The sequence below is a fragment of the Notamacropus eugenii genome, chromosome 2, assembly GCF_028372415.1.
Source record: "Notamacropus eugenii isolate mMacEug1 chromosome 2, mMacEug1.pri_v2, whole genome shotgun sequence".
NCBI lineage: Eukaryota > Metazoa > Chordata > Mammalia > Diprotodontia > Macropodidae > Notamacropus > Notamacropus eugenii.
In genome coordinates, this window is record NC_092873.1 from 244,179,704 (window position 1) to 244,195,634 (window position 15,931).

General features: G+C 36.9%; 1 protein-coding gene across 5 annotated transcripts in view; it reads left to right on the forward strand.

Annotated features, from left to right (window-relative positions):
* ESR1 (estrogen receptor 1) overlaps positions 1-15,931 on the forward strand; it is a 456,202-nt gene that overhangs the window by 395,087 nt on the left and 45,184 nt on the right. For all 5 annotated transcript variants that reach the window (XM_072643717.1, XM_072643720.1, XM_072643718.1 and 2 more), the window contains one exon: positions 15,333-15,466. In XM_072643717.1, the coding sequence (XP_072499818.1) occupies positions 15,333-15,466 (134 nt within the window). The remainder of the gene's footprint in view (positions 1-15,332; positions 15,467-15,931) is intronic.

Here is a 15,931-nt window from a genome sequence, read left to right on the forward strand (position 1 = left end):
CATGGACAACTGGAATTCCTTTAAAAAAAGAAAATGTGAGATTTCTAGTCTTACTAATGGTCAAATGTTTCAGTGTAAGGGATTAAAGTAGTGTATATTCACCTGCCCTTAAAGAATCCTGAATATTATTCATTTAAAAGGAAGAAACAGACCCCTTTATTTCTTTTCATTCATTTTTAAAGCCACTGTTGCTACATTTTAAGAATGTTTTCTCACTTTTCCTCTCCCTCTTCTGTTTCTTTCTCTCCCCCTGTCTGCATTCCCTTGTCCCCTCCCTCTCCTCTCCTTTTCCACCTCCTTCCTCTTCCCTTTCTTATTCCTTTCTCATGTTATATTCCTTTCCCCTGTTCTACTTTCCTCTCTCCCTCCTCTCCTTATTTCCCCTATCTTCCTCTTTCTCTGTCTTCCTCTTCATCCCCCCTCCATATAATTTTGCATGATCTCTGTCTCTGCCTCTATCATGCTGTCTCACTGTTTCCGTCTGTTTTTCTCTCACTGTGATTTTGTACATAAGATAAGTTTTGGTGTCTAGAATTGTTAAGAAATAAATATAGGACTTCTGTTTATTTCCTTTTCATTTCAACTGGGAGTCTATCACCCTTGGTAATAGCTAATACTATTTTCTCCTGGAGATTTAATTAATTTTTTTGTTATTAGATGGTTTATGAAAGATGGATATAAGAGCTTTGTAGACAATTATTGTCTTCTTTTTTTGTTTATATAGAGTAATTCTCTTTAAATTTCACTTTATTTTCAATAGAGGAAGAATTCACTTATGTTTTCAATGGAGGAAAGACTAAGCTATAGCTGTTTTTGCAATGACAAAACATCTAGATGAAAAATAAGATTCATTCATTGTCCTCCTTTTACCTACCTAGTCTAGCCAAACATCAAGATACTTTGAAACTTCTGGATGACTGGCTGATTTTTTTTTTCACTATGCGTTTGGATAGTTTAACATTCTGTAGGCAATTTCCCACACAGTCATTAGTCCATTTTTCTCCCTGGGAGTTATAGAAAGGTGGGTTCTACTCTGAAATTTTAGTCCTATAAATTGACCAAAAAAGTAAATTCTTTGTGGTAGTGCAGAATTTCCTGTATCTTTGGCAAAGGATTCTAACTCAGGAAAAGTCTGTGTTTTGCACATTCTGAGAGAAGCTTCTGTGGCATTGCACTCTAGCCTTTTTCCTTGACACTAGCAGAGAAAAGTAAAGGACAAGAACATGAGTTAAGATATGCTCCCTCTAATTGAAAACATTCCTTGGCTAGCCAGATCTTTTGACCATTACTCTCCTGATGTGAGAAAAATAGGCAGCAATGATTCCCTAGACTGTGGTTCCTCTTTTCCCAGTGGTTTGCAATGTGATCTATAACCTAGTAAAGACAACCTAATAGCATGTGATTCTGTGTTTGGAACCAAAACCCAGAAGTTCTTTCAGGCAAAGTCAAAACAATGTTCCCTGTGTAATTCTTGCTACAACCATCTGTACCAGTGGAAACACATAAAGCCCCAAATCCTTCTGGAGTTACTAAGAGATTTATCCATGAATCCTTCTTTGTAATTCATAAATTCATGGCAACCTCTGAGGGGCAGAGGGCTATGTGACTTTGTGACTGTGACTTTGCAGTTGAGTGGGAGAAGAATAGGAAGAAGGAGTCTTTGAAATGAGTGGTGTTCCTTTGGAGAGGAGGGGTTCATGGGCTACAATGGGAGTAGAGCAGGAATAGACATAAAAATACATCAGTAATTGATGTGCACCAGCCTCAACACATTTCTAAGCTGAAGAGGTCCCTGAAGTGAAATGATTTTTCTCTTAGTGATAGTGATATATCCTATTTGTATAAAACACCCTCCAGTTTAGAAAGTGCTTTCATGAAGATCACTTCATTTGATTCTCCCAACATCAGAATTATTTCGTGCGCATCCTCTTGTTTGAGCCCACCTAACCAGTGAGATAGATAGGGCTGATATTACCCTTATTTTATAGATGAGGAGTGAAGAGAGTTTAAGCCAAGTTGGAAAGCAATAGTTAGGTCTCAGTTCTGATAAGTACTAACAAAGCAAAGAAAGGGGAAAAAAACCAAACAACCAATTCCTGCTTTAAAGGGCTCATAGTCTAATATGGGAGACAAAAAACCATGTAATGCACACACACATGCATATGTATGTGTGCGTGTATGCTTATATGTGCATAAGGCAAACATATTATACACCCAAACACACACATAGAAACACACATGAATTCAACACATGTATATACATATGCACAATATATACTTGTATGCACACATGTATACACATATACACAATACATATATGTGTGTGTATAAACACACACATATGCACACATATGCACACTGAAGCTCTACCATTAAGATGGATCAGGAAAGGCTTCTTTCAGAAACTGGGTTTTAGGCTGAGACTTAAAGCCAGAAAAGCTAGAGGGCAGGAAGATGAGAAGGGAACACATTCTTGACATGGGGCAGATAGCTGGAGGGCAGTATAGTGCATTGGAAAGAGACAAAATGCCTGCTGATGCATTAGCTGGATGACCATGGTGGGCTAGCTACTTTCCTTTTCTGGGTCTCAGATTCTTTATCAGAAGAGGCTAGACCTAGGACACTTGTAAAGTCCAATTATGTGCCCAGAGTCATGCAGATATTTCCAATGTGAGGAACTGCCCATAGGAAGGCTTCTTTTCTCACTGCTCAGGAAACATACATTCTTTCACTCAGAGAAGACCCTCCACACTGGACATCAATTGCATTGTTTTTTACATAAAAATTCAATTTGCAGGGAGACTTCATTCCTTATTACATTCCATGATGTTGCTAAACCAAGATAAGAAGGAAACATTTATTCCCATTTATTCCCATAGGCGTATTCTACCCAAGCTCTTCAATAAGGTCTCCTTGACTTGGAATATGCCTTCTGAGAACTTTACATTTCTAAAATACTGCTTCAATTGCTCAGTGCATTTACTCCCCAAACTCTTAGTACAGATAGCACTGGTTTCATTATCGCTGCCAATCTCCTCTGGGTAATGGACCAAAAGTCATTTCTACTTGACTGCATTTTTCCTTCTAAATCAATCATACAACTTGATTTTTTAATTCATTTTTCTCAGAATAAGTGTTCTCAGAATATGCCATCAATGGTACTCCTGGCATTTTCTTAAAATCTTTCATTTTGATGTAATTTCTTCCATCTTGTCCTCTCTTTCCCTACCTCAAGACTGCTAATAGATTTATTGAATTGGGAGAGTAATGTTACTGGTAACTTTGTTTTCTTTTGACCACTTGTCTTATGCTAACTGAATATCATGTTCCCCAATATGTAAAGCTTGGAGTTGCCCAGACCTGCTTCTCACTGGGTTTTGTTACAAATGAACAAGACACAGCAGTATGGGAGAAGGTTGGGAACCGAAGGAAAATAGCTTCTATCGTTGGACTGCATCTTTCTGGAAAATCCTGTAGCATCAAGTTAATGGTTGTTATATTCACCAATACCTCTCTTAAACTTCAAAACTCCTGACAATATTAGGGTGTCATTTAGAATAATATTCCTGGAGGAAACAACTTTAAAAATTCAGTCTGAAGAGGAAGAACCCAATGTACCCAATCTCATTTATTTATCTAAGCAACTGGCCTAGTTATTAACTCTTCATTGGACTTGATCACAAACTATCTACTGTTACTTTAGATGAAGTCACACCTGGGCAGGGCACAGTTTCTATTACAGGTTCTATCACTTCCTTCATTGTGCCTCTTTCAATTCAGCCTAAAATCATATTAACTTCATCAGTCACCAAATTATATTGTTGAATAATATTGGAATTTCACTTCATTAAAACCCATAGTTTTTTTTTAAGAAATGTCTCCCGATCACATACCTCCATATTGCACTTGTAAAAGGATGGTAGTGTGGTTCAGTGGAAAAGGCATGGGCTTTGGAATTGGAGGAATTGCCTTTGGATCCAAGCTCTTTTACTTACTGCTTGTGTGATGGTAGACAAGTCACTTAACCTCACTGGGCCTCAATTTTCTCATCTGTAAAATGAGCAAAATGCACTCAGTGACCATAGAAGAGCTTTAAATCTCTGAGTTGTTATTTTTATTGTTGTTTTGGAACTCAAGTATAAGACTTTACCTTTCTTCCCATTATATTTCATGTTATTATATTTGACTCTGGTTTAGCCTGTCCTTTAGGACCCTCACTTTTGTTATCCAATGTGTTGGCTATTTCATCCAACTTTGTGTCATTTGCAAATTTCATAAGCTTGTGATCTAGGCATTCACTTAAATCATTCATTAAAAATCTCCAATAACACAGTACTGAAAACAAATCCCTGGGGGAGTAGAATAGGGGTCTTTTTCCAGGTTGATGGAAATTGTGCTCTTTGGGTCCCTTCATTCAACCAGTTCCAAATTCATCTAATTGTTTTGGGCCACATCTACATCTAATTCAAAGTGATAGCAACAGAGACTTCAAAACTTTTGTTAAATCTAGACAAATTTTACCCGCATCATTCCCCTGATCTAATTCCCCAGTCAGAAGAGGTTGGTCTGCTTGAACAGTTCTTATTTATGCCATGAGACTTCAGTATGAACATTACTTCTTTTTCATATGTTCACTAATCATCTCTTTAATAAAAAAGCTACAACTTGGACTAGGTATTATGCACTACTTGATTTAGAATTCCAAGCTCCTCATTCTGATGTCTTATTTTTCATTTATCCTACCCTTCCTCATTAAGACCATAAGGCCCCTCATCCTTCTCTATTCTCGCAATTCACCTGGAATCTTCTAACTTCACTCTCTAACCTACCCAATCTAGATCCCATGGCCAGTTACTTCAGTGTGACTCTATACTACATTCCCTCATCCCTTTGCCCTTTCACCATATTTACCATGTTGAGCCCATCTATGTAATTGTTTTCTTCACAGAAGACCCTTTACTGCTAGAAAAATCAACACTACCATTTCATATTATCTAACTTAAATTTGATCCTTGCTGCTGCATCACAATTTAGCTATTTTTTATTAATCTATATTATCATAATCTATTATTATTATTAATTTATAGAGATTAACTCCCTATTGATTTTCCTAAAGTGTTTATTCACAGTTTTTTTCTAAACTCCTCAAACTTATAATCACATACTCACCTTCCTTGGCAGATGATCTCATCTCAAAATAACTATATACATCAAGACACTCACAGATCTTCTAAATCATTAGGCTTTTTTTTTACCCATTCTCTCTTCATTTCTTCATGTTTCCTCCCACTTTTCTAAAGTGAATTTCCATTTGTGCTTTTGTTCTTCTTCCCTCCTGCCTCCTCCAGAAGCTACTTCTTCCATTTTCCTTTTTTTCTCATTCTTCCCCTCATGTTCACTTTCTCTTTTCTTGAACCAACTTCTCCCCCAAAACATGATCAAGTTTCCTCTCTCCTAGAAAGAAAAGAAACTAGACTTGAGTTAGAGCAGACCACATTTATATAATCCTTTCAAATTAATAGATTGTTTTCCTTAGACAATCTTCAGATGAAGTACAAATGTTTTTAGAGTCATTTGTAGATGCGAAAATGGAGGCTGAGAGAAATTGTGACTTGGCCAAGTAAGTAAATTTACTTTGTGTTGGAGTTAATGATTGAGCCCAAATCTTCCGTTTCTAAGACCTGTAATTTTTCTGCTATACCACACTGCCACAAACACCTGCAAGCACAGTCCTGTAACCTACTTCTCTTAGGCAAGATTTAGAGTTCTTAATTGGTCATTTTGCATTAAGATGCGTTTTCCAACTTGTGTAAGAAGTAAGATCCTCAAATCTTTCTTAGAGTTTTTTGATAGCTTCTATAGAATAAAATAGGGACCTGAGTAATTCTAAGAAACTTACAAACTGACTTGATCTCTCTAAAGGAGAAACTTTTTGTACATGCCAAGAACAAATAAGTCTGAGATTTCAGGGCCTGGCACTTGATAAATACTTATTGATGAGCTAGCTAACTTAAATGACCCAATGAATGAATGGTTGCTCCCTGGCGTAATTTCAGAAAGGCTTCAGCTACAATAGCTTCTTGGCTACACTGAAGATAGTGAAGTGATCAAGATGGCAGAAGTCCCTATTCACATTATGACATATGTCTTCCTCAAACTACCCACTAAAACCATAGGGATCAGAGTAGGAAAGAGTTATACAAATAGTTCATCATCGATCACTTGGCTTCCCCTCTATAGTACTCCAAAAACAGTTCCTCTCTTGTAAGTGACTCTGGGTTCTCCATTTCACCATTTTGAAAAGGCCTGGGGTATGGGATGACCATTTGTCTGCTGCCTGAGATGAGTCTGGCTAAATTTTGAGGAGCTTATAAACAAAAAACTGGTTTCATATCATCCTTTTTTTCTTGAACAGGTCAAGTCAATAAGCATTTAATAAGCTTAATAATGTGTGCCAATCATTTAATTGCAGGGAGGCCTGAAATTGGCTACAAATGGGTGAAGAGGCCATGATAGAGGTACTTACACAAACTGATGAGATTGAGACTAGCTTTAAACTATAGCTATGTAAGCTTGGCAACCTGTAATAATACATTGTTTTATAGAATTACTCTCATTTTAATTAAATTATGGAGAATTAAATCATGGAGACTAGTATAAAAAATAGGGTGTTGGACTTGGATTCAGGAAGAGCTAGGTTGAGAGTCTAGCTTGCTCTGGGCTTAACTCTCTGTATCTCAGTTTCCTCAGCTGTAAGATAAGGGATTGGACTTGATGATATCTCTATGACCCTATGATGTATTCTACCATGATATCCTCTTTTCCATGCTTTTTTGTCTGAACAGAAATATAAGACACTAGAACTGAATCTGAACATAACAATCATCTCATCTATCACCCTCATTTTATAGAGAAACTAAAGCCCAGAGAAGTTAACTAATTTGCTCAGAGTCACATAGCTAATGTCATATTTCAGCAAGCTACATGTGTGATTCTTTTAATTATGTGACCATTTACGATACCAGCATACATTAATGGTAGTGATGGGGAGGAGTAAAATAGAGAAAGGGGTGAGAAGGATTTACTCCAAAGAGCTGGTGGCTCTGAAAAATGTCTTGATTTTATATAGCACCATAGCTACAAATATTTGCAAATTTTTCTCTATCCAGATTATATAAATTGTCTATACTCCTTTTGCTAGCTTCTCAATTTTTCTCATCCTCCTGTTTACTAAATTCCTTTTATACAAAGAATTGATGTCTAAGGTTGCTATTTATCTTTTTGTAAGATGCATTTTTCAAGAGGCATAAGTACAGGTGTCATCTGCAACCCCTTTCTGGAGCTCTTGATTTCCCATACAGAGTAATAGGTACCTGAGTGCTTCTGAAAAACAGACACACCGACTTGCTTTCTGTAGAGGAGAAACTTTTAGTACGTGCCAAGAGCAAATGCTCCTTCAAATTCTGCTCTTTGGATGTTCTACCTTCACTTAAGAATAAATCAACTACATTTGAGAGGATAAGTAGTAGAACAAGATTCCCCCACAAGGGGATTTTGAGAGTCTCTGAAAACCAGACTGATAAAATACTTGGATGAGTTAATCATTCCAGACTGTCACGTCTCACAGTAGGAGTTAGAGGCTGGGGCTGCTTGGTAAACCTCTGTTCTTCTGATCTATGACTGAAACTGTGTTTCCTTTAAAAATAATCTTGTTTTTCTGGTCCCCATGTGTTTCACAGCCTCAGAAGCACCTCCTAAGTTGAGACAAATCTAGTCTTATTATAGTATTGTTATCTCAAGTTCCTCAGTAATAACCTCCTTTCCAAAGCTCTTGATTAAATCATTTTATCTAATGCCCTGTTAAATACTTAAATCCTATTTGAGTCTTAGAATGGAGGTTAGATACTAAATCAGTGGATTTTCAAAAAAAGGAAGTTCTGGCTGCTGTAACATGTATTTTCTGGGTACCTTAGTAGAGGGAGGCGATTTTGCTATATCAAACAGGTAAGTATTTTTTGAGTCCTCCAAAAGGTGCATGGCACTCTACGAGACTTAGGTTAAGTGTGTCAACCTCTCAGCAGCTCAAATATCAGTTCTATCATTTTGTGTGTCAAGCATCCCCAGAGATGATGGAGAAGGGCCTGCAGGCACTATGCAGTGGAACCACTTGACTCAGCCAGGCTACTAATGGTTGAACACTAACATGACTTGGATCTTTAGAGTAAGTAAATCCCTTTTAGAGAGGGAAAAAAACCTTGGAGAGAAGACAAGGACTTGGCTGGTTGAGTCTTTTACTCACTTTGAACTTTGCCCAGTGATAAACTGAGACTAATTTTAAGAAGTAAAGAATAAATAGTTTATCTGCTATTATCACTAATAATTCCTAACATATAGCATTTTTTTATGCCATGAACTGTGCTAAGCTAAATTATCTAATTTGACCCTTGCAACAACCCTGCAAGGCAGTTACTATTATTATCTCCATTTTACTATTGAGGAAACTGAAACAAACAGAAGTTAAGTGACTTGCCATGGGTCATACAACTGGTAAGTGTCTGAGGTCACATTTGAACTCAGGTCTTCCAGACTCCAGGCCTAGAACTCTGTCCATTACACCATATAGACGCTTTTAAGCTATTGTGACAATTTAGCAAATTATGACTCTGAGGAACTGAATGCTATTCTCAAGACCCATAGATTTTCTAAATCCATAGATAGCTTTCTCCTCCCTTGATCACGGGGTCAAGTATACACATTTTTAGAAAAATTAATTCACTTTAAACTTAAGCAAAATGAGAAAAGGAAAAAAAATTTCCATGTACATAGCAGAACATAAAGAGAAGATTCAATATAAAACAATAAATTTAAATTTTCAACTATTTACTTTTTTTTTAAATCTATATAATACTACACATTGTTTTCAAAGCAACCCAGCTTTTCTTCCAAGTTTTCTCTTGTTCTCTGCTGTGTACTTTTTAATTTTTCCTTCCTCCTTTTCCAACCTGCCCTAGAGAAGGCTACAATTAAACACAAATACACACATATTTATATACATTTATCCATCTGTCTGTCTGTCTGTCTCTCCATCCACACATATATGGATATGTAAGACCATACTATGCATTTCTATTTGTCAGTTCTTTTTCTGGAGGTAGATAGCATCTTCCTTGGTTAAGTATACTATCTACTGTACTATAGTGACCAAGAGTAGATTGAAAGGATCAGAGAACAACCTAGGTTCAAGTCCTGGTTCCCCTGGGATTGACTTGTATAATCTTTGGCAAGTTATTTTAGTTTTCTAGACCTAATTTCCTCATCTGTGAAATGAGGAGATTGGCCTATATGATGTTTCAGTTCCATTCTGGGTCTGGATCCATGGTACTATGGGTACTGATCCCTCTAAGTAGAGGTGACCCCCCCCACCTTCTCCATCTCCCATTCTTCTCTTTTTGACCTCTAAGCACATTTGTAGAAGTTTAACTGTAATAAAATCATATGTGTACCTGTCTAATCCTCCCTGCCCACATCTCACTAGATTGTAAGGTCTGTAAAGGCAAAGTCTATGTTATTTTTTACCTTTGTATCCCAAGGTTCTACCACAGATACAGAGCACATGGCAGATGTTTGAAAAGTCTTTGATGGGTTCACTGAAATACTTGGGGACAATAGAACAAGGGATGAGGCCAGCCAGAGCCCAGAGCCCAAAGGTTTTAGCATGGAAACATCCCTCAGGGCACAGATTATTTGCCTTTTCCAGTGTTTCAAAAAGCTTTCTTTACACCGTGGGTACTTAACATGTATCTAACCTTCTTAGAACTAAAGCCTATGAAAAACAAATAGGAAGACTTGGGAAAACCAACTTGTTTAAAGAAATGAAAGAAATAGCTTCTCATGGGGAAAACGACAGAATATTCAAAAGGGACCAGAAAAAAGGATGGTTATTAAGATAGTACTTTCTCAGTTTCTAAACTGAACTTTTGCTCACAGCAGGTGAATGATGGTTTCCTCCTACACTTAAACTTCCTCCCCTGCCGGTGTACAGTCTGTTAAGTAAACAAAGACTTTATACTGAGAAAGGAACATTTCTCTATTTTGGCTATGAGTTGTTATTTTTAAAGCTTCATTCTCCAAACATTTTCTCAATACTTGTTTATTTTTTTCACTAGAAAGAAAAATTGCAACTTTAAAAAAAATCTAATTTGTTTTGTGATCTCTCAACACAAAAGGCCACCTCACTATTCAGAATGACCATCTTTACCGAGTGACCATGTATTGGATATTTTCTCACATTGCTCAGTCTATCTGTGCCTCAGAGATCTCCCTTGAATGCCTGCATTCAGCTTTATAGTCAAGGCAAAATGCAGAGTTAAGAAACTTTTCTGGCAATTTCAGTCACAAAACCACACCTGAACTGAAAGTACTTGAAAAAAAATACTTAAAAGTTAAATTTTAAAAATTAAAGATAGGGACTACATGAGCACAATTACAAAACACTTTTCACACAAATAAAGTCAGATCTAAGTAAGTGGAAAAACATCAGTTGCTCATGGGTAGGCCAAACCAATATAATGAAAATGACAATTCTATCTAAATTAATTTACTTATTTAGTGTCATACCAATAAAACTATCAGATAATTGTTTTCTAGAGCTAGAAAAAATAATATCAAAATTCATCTAGAAGAACAAAAGGTTCAGAATATCAAGGGAACTAATGAAAAGAAATGATAGGGAAGGTGACCTAGCCCTACCAGATCTCAAATTGTATTATAAAGAGCAATTATCAAAATCACTTGGTACTGGCTAAGAAACAGAGGGTAGACCAGTGGAATATGTTAGGTACTGAAGACATAGTAGTCAATGAATATAGCAATCTACTGTTTGATAAATCCAAGGACCCTAGCTTCTAGGATAGAAACTCACTGTTTGACAAAAATTTCTGGGAAAACTGGATAACAGTGTGACAGAAGCTGGGCATAGACCAATGCCTGAGCCCATACACAAAAATAAAGTCCAAATGGGTACATGATCTAGGCATAAAGATTGATGCTATAAACAAATTAGTGGAGCAAGGAATAGTGCATTTATCAGGTTTATGGAGAATGGAGAAATTTTTGACTAAACAAGAGATAGAAAACATCTATCCAAAATAGATAATTTTGATTACATTAACTTGAAAAGTTTTTGCACAAACAAACCCAATGCAGTCAAGATTAGGAGGGAAGCAGAAAACTGGAAAAATTTTTTGCAAGTAGTGATAAAGGCTTCATTTCTAAAATATATAGAGAACTGAGTCAAATATACAAGAATACAAGTCATTCTCCAATTGATAAATGGTCAAAGGATATGAACAGGTAGTTTTCAGAGGAAGAAATTAAAGCTATCTGTAGTCATATGAAAAAATGCTCTAAATCGCTATTGATTAGAGAGATGCAAATCAAAACAACTCTGAGATACCACATTGCACCTATCAGATTGGCTAACATGACAAAACAGGATGATGATAAATGTTGGAGAGGATGTGGGAGAGTTGGAACACTAATTCATTGTTGGTGGAGCTGTGAGCTGATCCAACCATTCTGGAGATCAATTTGGAACTATGCCCAAAGAGCTACAAAAATGTGCATACCCTTTGACCCAGCAATACCACTTCTAGGACTGTATCCTAAAGAGATCATAAAAGTGGGAAAGGGTCCCACATGTACAAAAAATATTTATAGCAGCTCTCTTTGTGGTAGCCAAAAACTGGAAATCAAGGGATTGCCTATCAATTGGGGAATGGTTGAATAAATTGTGATATATGAATGCAATGGAATACTATTGTGCTATAAGAAATGATGAACAAGAAGACTTCAGAGAGGCCTGGAAAGACTTATATGAATTGATGCTGAGTGAAAGGAGCAGAACCAGGAGAACTTTGTACACAGCAACAACCACAATGTGCGAGGAATTTATCTGGTACACTTAGTATTTCACTGCAATGCAAGGACTTAAAAAATTCCCAATGGACTTGAGGCAAAATGCCTTCCACATCCAGAGACAGAATTACAGAATTTGATTGCAGAATGAAGCAGACCATTTTCTTTTGTATTATGTTTTGTTTTATGATTTCTCCCATTCATTTTAATTCTTCTGTGCAACGTGACTAAGGTGAAAACATATTTAATAGGAATGTATGTGTAGAACCTGTATAAAATTGTATACTGTCTCAGGGAGGGAGTGGGGAGTGAGAGGTGAAAGTGGGGGAGGGAGGAGAAAAATATAAGATACATGGAAGTGATTGTAGAACACTGAAAACAAATAATTTAATTTTAAAAAATTAAAGATAAAAAGTGGTATGATATATAATACACACTGAGATCACTCATTCAAGACATCTAGACATGGGCTAAGAGAAGTAAGCCAAATCTTTCTATTACAATTCTTTCTTCATAAGTTGTAGATATTTTTGATGAGTTATAGTTTAAGGAAAGCCAATATCCTATTGTTTTTGTATAATTTTTGGTTGTGTATGGTTCTGTTTTTTGGACCAAGTCTGTAATTTAATGGTATAGGGGAACTCTCAAGGTGGAAACTTTTTTTCTGACTAATGCAGATCGACACCTACTCAGCAATTTATAATCTCAAGTGCCTGCGGAAACTGAGGGAATCTTTTTATTCCTCCCTAATTAATTCTTTATCCCATTCAACATATCAGCCTTAACAAACCTTTGCATTCCCTCCTCAATCTTCATATGGCTTTCTCAAACCTGTCTCAGTGAGAACTTCATTTCATATTTTACTAAAAATTGAGACTCTTCGCTGAGAGCTCTCTCTTCTCCTCTCACACATCTCTCAAATGTCTTCTATTTCTGTTTCCTCCTTCATTCCTGTCTCATGTGAAAAGGTCACCTTCCTCTTTGCCAAGGCAAACTCCTTTATATGCACAAATGATCCAATTTTGTCCTTTCTTCTCCAGAAGATTATCCACCCTATCACCTTTATTTTCTCACCACTTTTCAACTTTACACTTTCTTTTGTTTCACTATTGCCTAAAACATGTCCATGTCTCCCTCATCCTCAAAAAGCTCTCACTTTATCTGTCCATCTCTGCTAGCTAATGTCCCATGTCTCTCCTCCATTTTGTGGTTAAACTCCATGAGAAAATCATCTGCAACTAGTGCCTCCACTTCCTTTCTTCTTATTCTCTTAACTCTGCAATCTCATTTCTGACCTCATTTTTCAATTCAAAATCCTCTTTCCAAAGTTATCAATAATCTCCTAATCTCCAAATGTCATGAACTATTCTCAGTCATCATCTTTCAAGATCTCTCATGACCATGACTCTGTTGATCATCCTCTTCTTGATACACTCTTCTCTGCAGATTTTCATGACGCTGTGCTTTCTTCTGGTTCTCCTCCTACTTGTCTGACTGCTTCTTTACAGTCTCCTTTGCTGGATCTTCATCTAGGTCATATCCCCTATCTCCCTAGACTCTGTCCTGGATCCTCTTCATTTTTCTTTTTTTCTATTTCAGTCACTTCACTCTCTGCACTATTTTACTAGCTCCCACGGATTATCATCTCTATGCCAATGATTCCTATGTCCACTTATCTCCAACTACCTACTGGACAGCTCATATTATATGTCCCCAAAATGTCTCAAACTCAGCAGGTTCAAAACTGATCTCACTCTCTTTCCCTTCAAGCCATCCCCTCTTTCTAACTTCCCTATTACTGTTGAGGGTACTACATTCTCCCAGTCACAGAGGCTTGCAATCTCTGTCATCTTCTACTACTTACTCTTTATCACAACCCTCCCTCCACAATCCAATCTATTGCCAAGTTCTGTCAATTCTATCTTCAGAGTATGTTTTGTATATATCCCATCTTTCTTCTCTGATGCTGCCAACACCCTGATACAGAGCCTTAATCACCTCACACATTCTGGTTAGTCTCCCTGCCTCAAGTCTCAGCTTTCTCTACTCCATTTTCCACTCAGGTCAAATCAATCTTCCTAAATCACAGGTTTATCACATCCCAATACCCATCTCAGTAAACTTCAGTGATTTCCTGGTATTTCTAGGATCAAATATAAAATCTTCTGTTTGGCTTTTAAATTTCTTCTTTATCTGTTCTCTTCAAACCTTCCCAGTCTTCTCACACATTATTATCCTTCATGCTCTCTATGATCCAGTGATACTGTCCTCCTTGTATAAGACATATTTTATTCTCCCCATCCTTGGTTTTTTCACTGATTGTCCCTCATTCCTAGAATTCTCTCTCCCCTCATCTCTATCTCCTGGCTTCTCTGACTTCTTTTAGATTCCAGCTAAAATGCCACCTCCTTATCCCCCTCAATGCTTATCCTTCATTCTAAATTTTGTCTTATTTATCAGTTGATCCTGTTTATGTCTTTTTTAGCACATAGACATTTTTGTTGTCTCCCCCATTAGATCGTACATATGCTCCCTGAGAGGACAATCTTTTTGCTTTTCTTTGAATCCCTAACACTTAGCACAATGTTTGGCACATGGTAGGCACTTAATAAATGTTTGTTGACTTGACTTTTCTTACTCATGATCACATAGCTTGCTGTTCTTACAACTTACTACCTGTGGGACATTAAACAAGATATTTGCTAGCTATATGTTGCTGGGCAAACTACTTAACATCTATGAGCCCCAGTTTCCTCATCTATAAAATGAGGGGATTGAACTCAATGGCCTCTAAAACTGTGGTTTAAGAAAAAAAGTCATCTTCTCCTCTAAGACTGTGTGTGAATGTATGTCTCCTATGGCATTAGTTCTCTGTTATGAGAAAATACTGTCAATGTATAGAGAAAAATTTCTTTTCACTCTTGTACTTTGAGAGCAGCATGAGGAAAATGATGAAGAACAAGTCTTTCAAAGCTCCATACTTTTCTCTCAGAGCTGACTGACAAAGAGTAGGACCAGCATGTTCTTTATGTGGGCCATAAGTGGCAGGGCTGATCATTAGTTACCTATATCCAATTATCAGTGACTTGTAACATTATCAAACTGTATACACTCTTACCAGGTTGTTTTCTATAACTGCAATGTTTTCTCTTATTATGTTGTTTAGGAAAGATCCCCAATTCAAACAAGGGTGCTGCAATTCACCTCCTTTATCTTCTCCAGTACATTAATTTTTTTCCTAAGATTTGAAAATAAATTTTTTTAGGATGAAAAGATTTGTAAGTGGTTTGCCTTCTTTTACTCAAATGATCTATACTAAGGGAAAAAAATGAATCACAGATTCCTGTCACAGATTTGAATTCAGTTCACTTCTGTGAATATAGACCCATCTATTGGCTCTATTTTTGTTTTCACAGGAACCAGGGGAAATGTGTGGAAGGGATGGTGGAGATCTTTGACATGTTGCTGGCTACATCCTCTCGCTTTCGAATGATGAATCTCCAGGGGGAAGAGTTTGTGTGCCTCAAGTCCATCATCTTACTTAATTCTGGTGAGTTGGTGATGGCAGATAGAGAATGGAAAGTTTCAGGATGACAGCTGTCTTTGTTGCATTTTTCAACCAGACATAGTACACTCACTTGAAGGGGGAAGTGGTATAAATTGAAAGAAACAGCCAACTACTTCTTATTTGAATTGACTCAAAGAAATTGAAGTTATACTGGTCAGATCTAAGGTATCAAATAGGTATCGAAGTACCAAAGAAAACAGATTCCTTTTTGTCAGAAAGATTACTGCCTTTTTCAACCATCAACAAATGTTTTTATGGGTACACATCACATATACTTTTGCAAAGTGCAGAGTTGATGATCCCATTAGGAATGATGGACCATTGCTAGCTCTCAGTCATAAAGAGAGGAACATATCTGAGAGTGACAACACTCTTGCTCAAAAATGACAGGATGAGAAGCATAACTGGATTAGAAATAGGGCATTAGGAGGAACCAGAGCCTAAAAC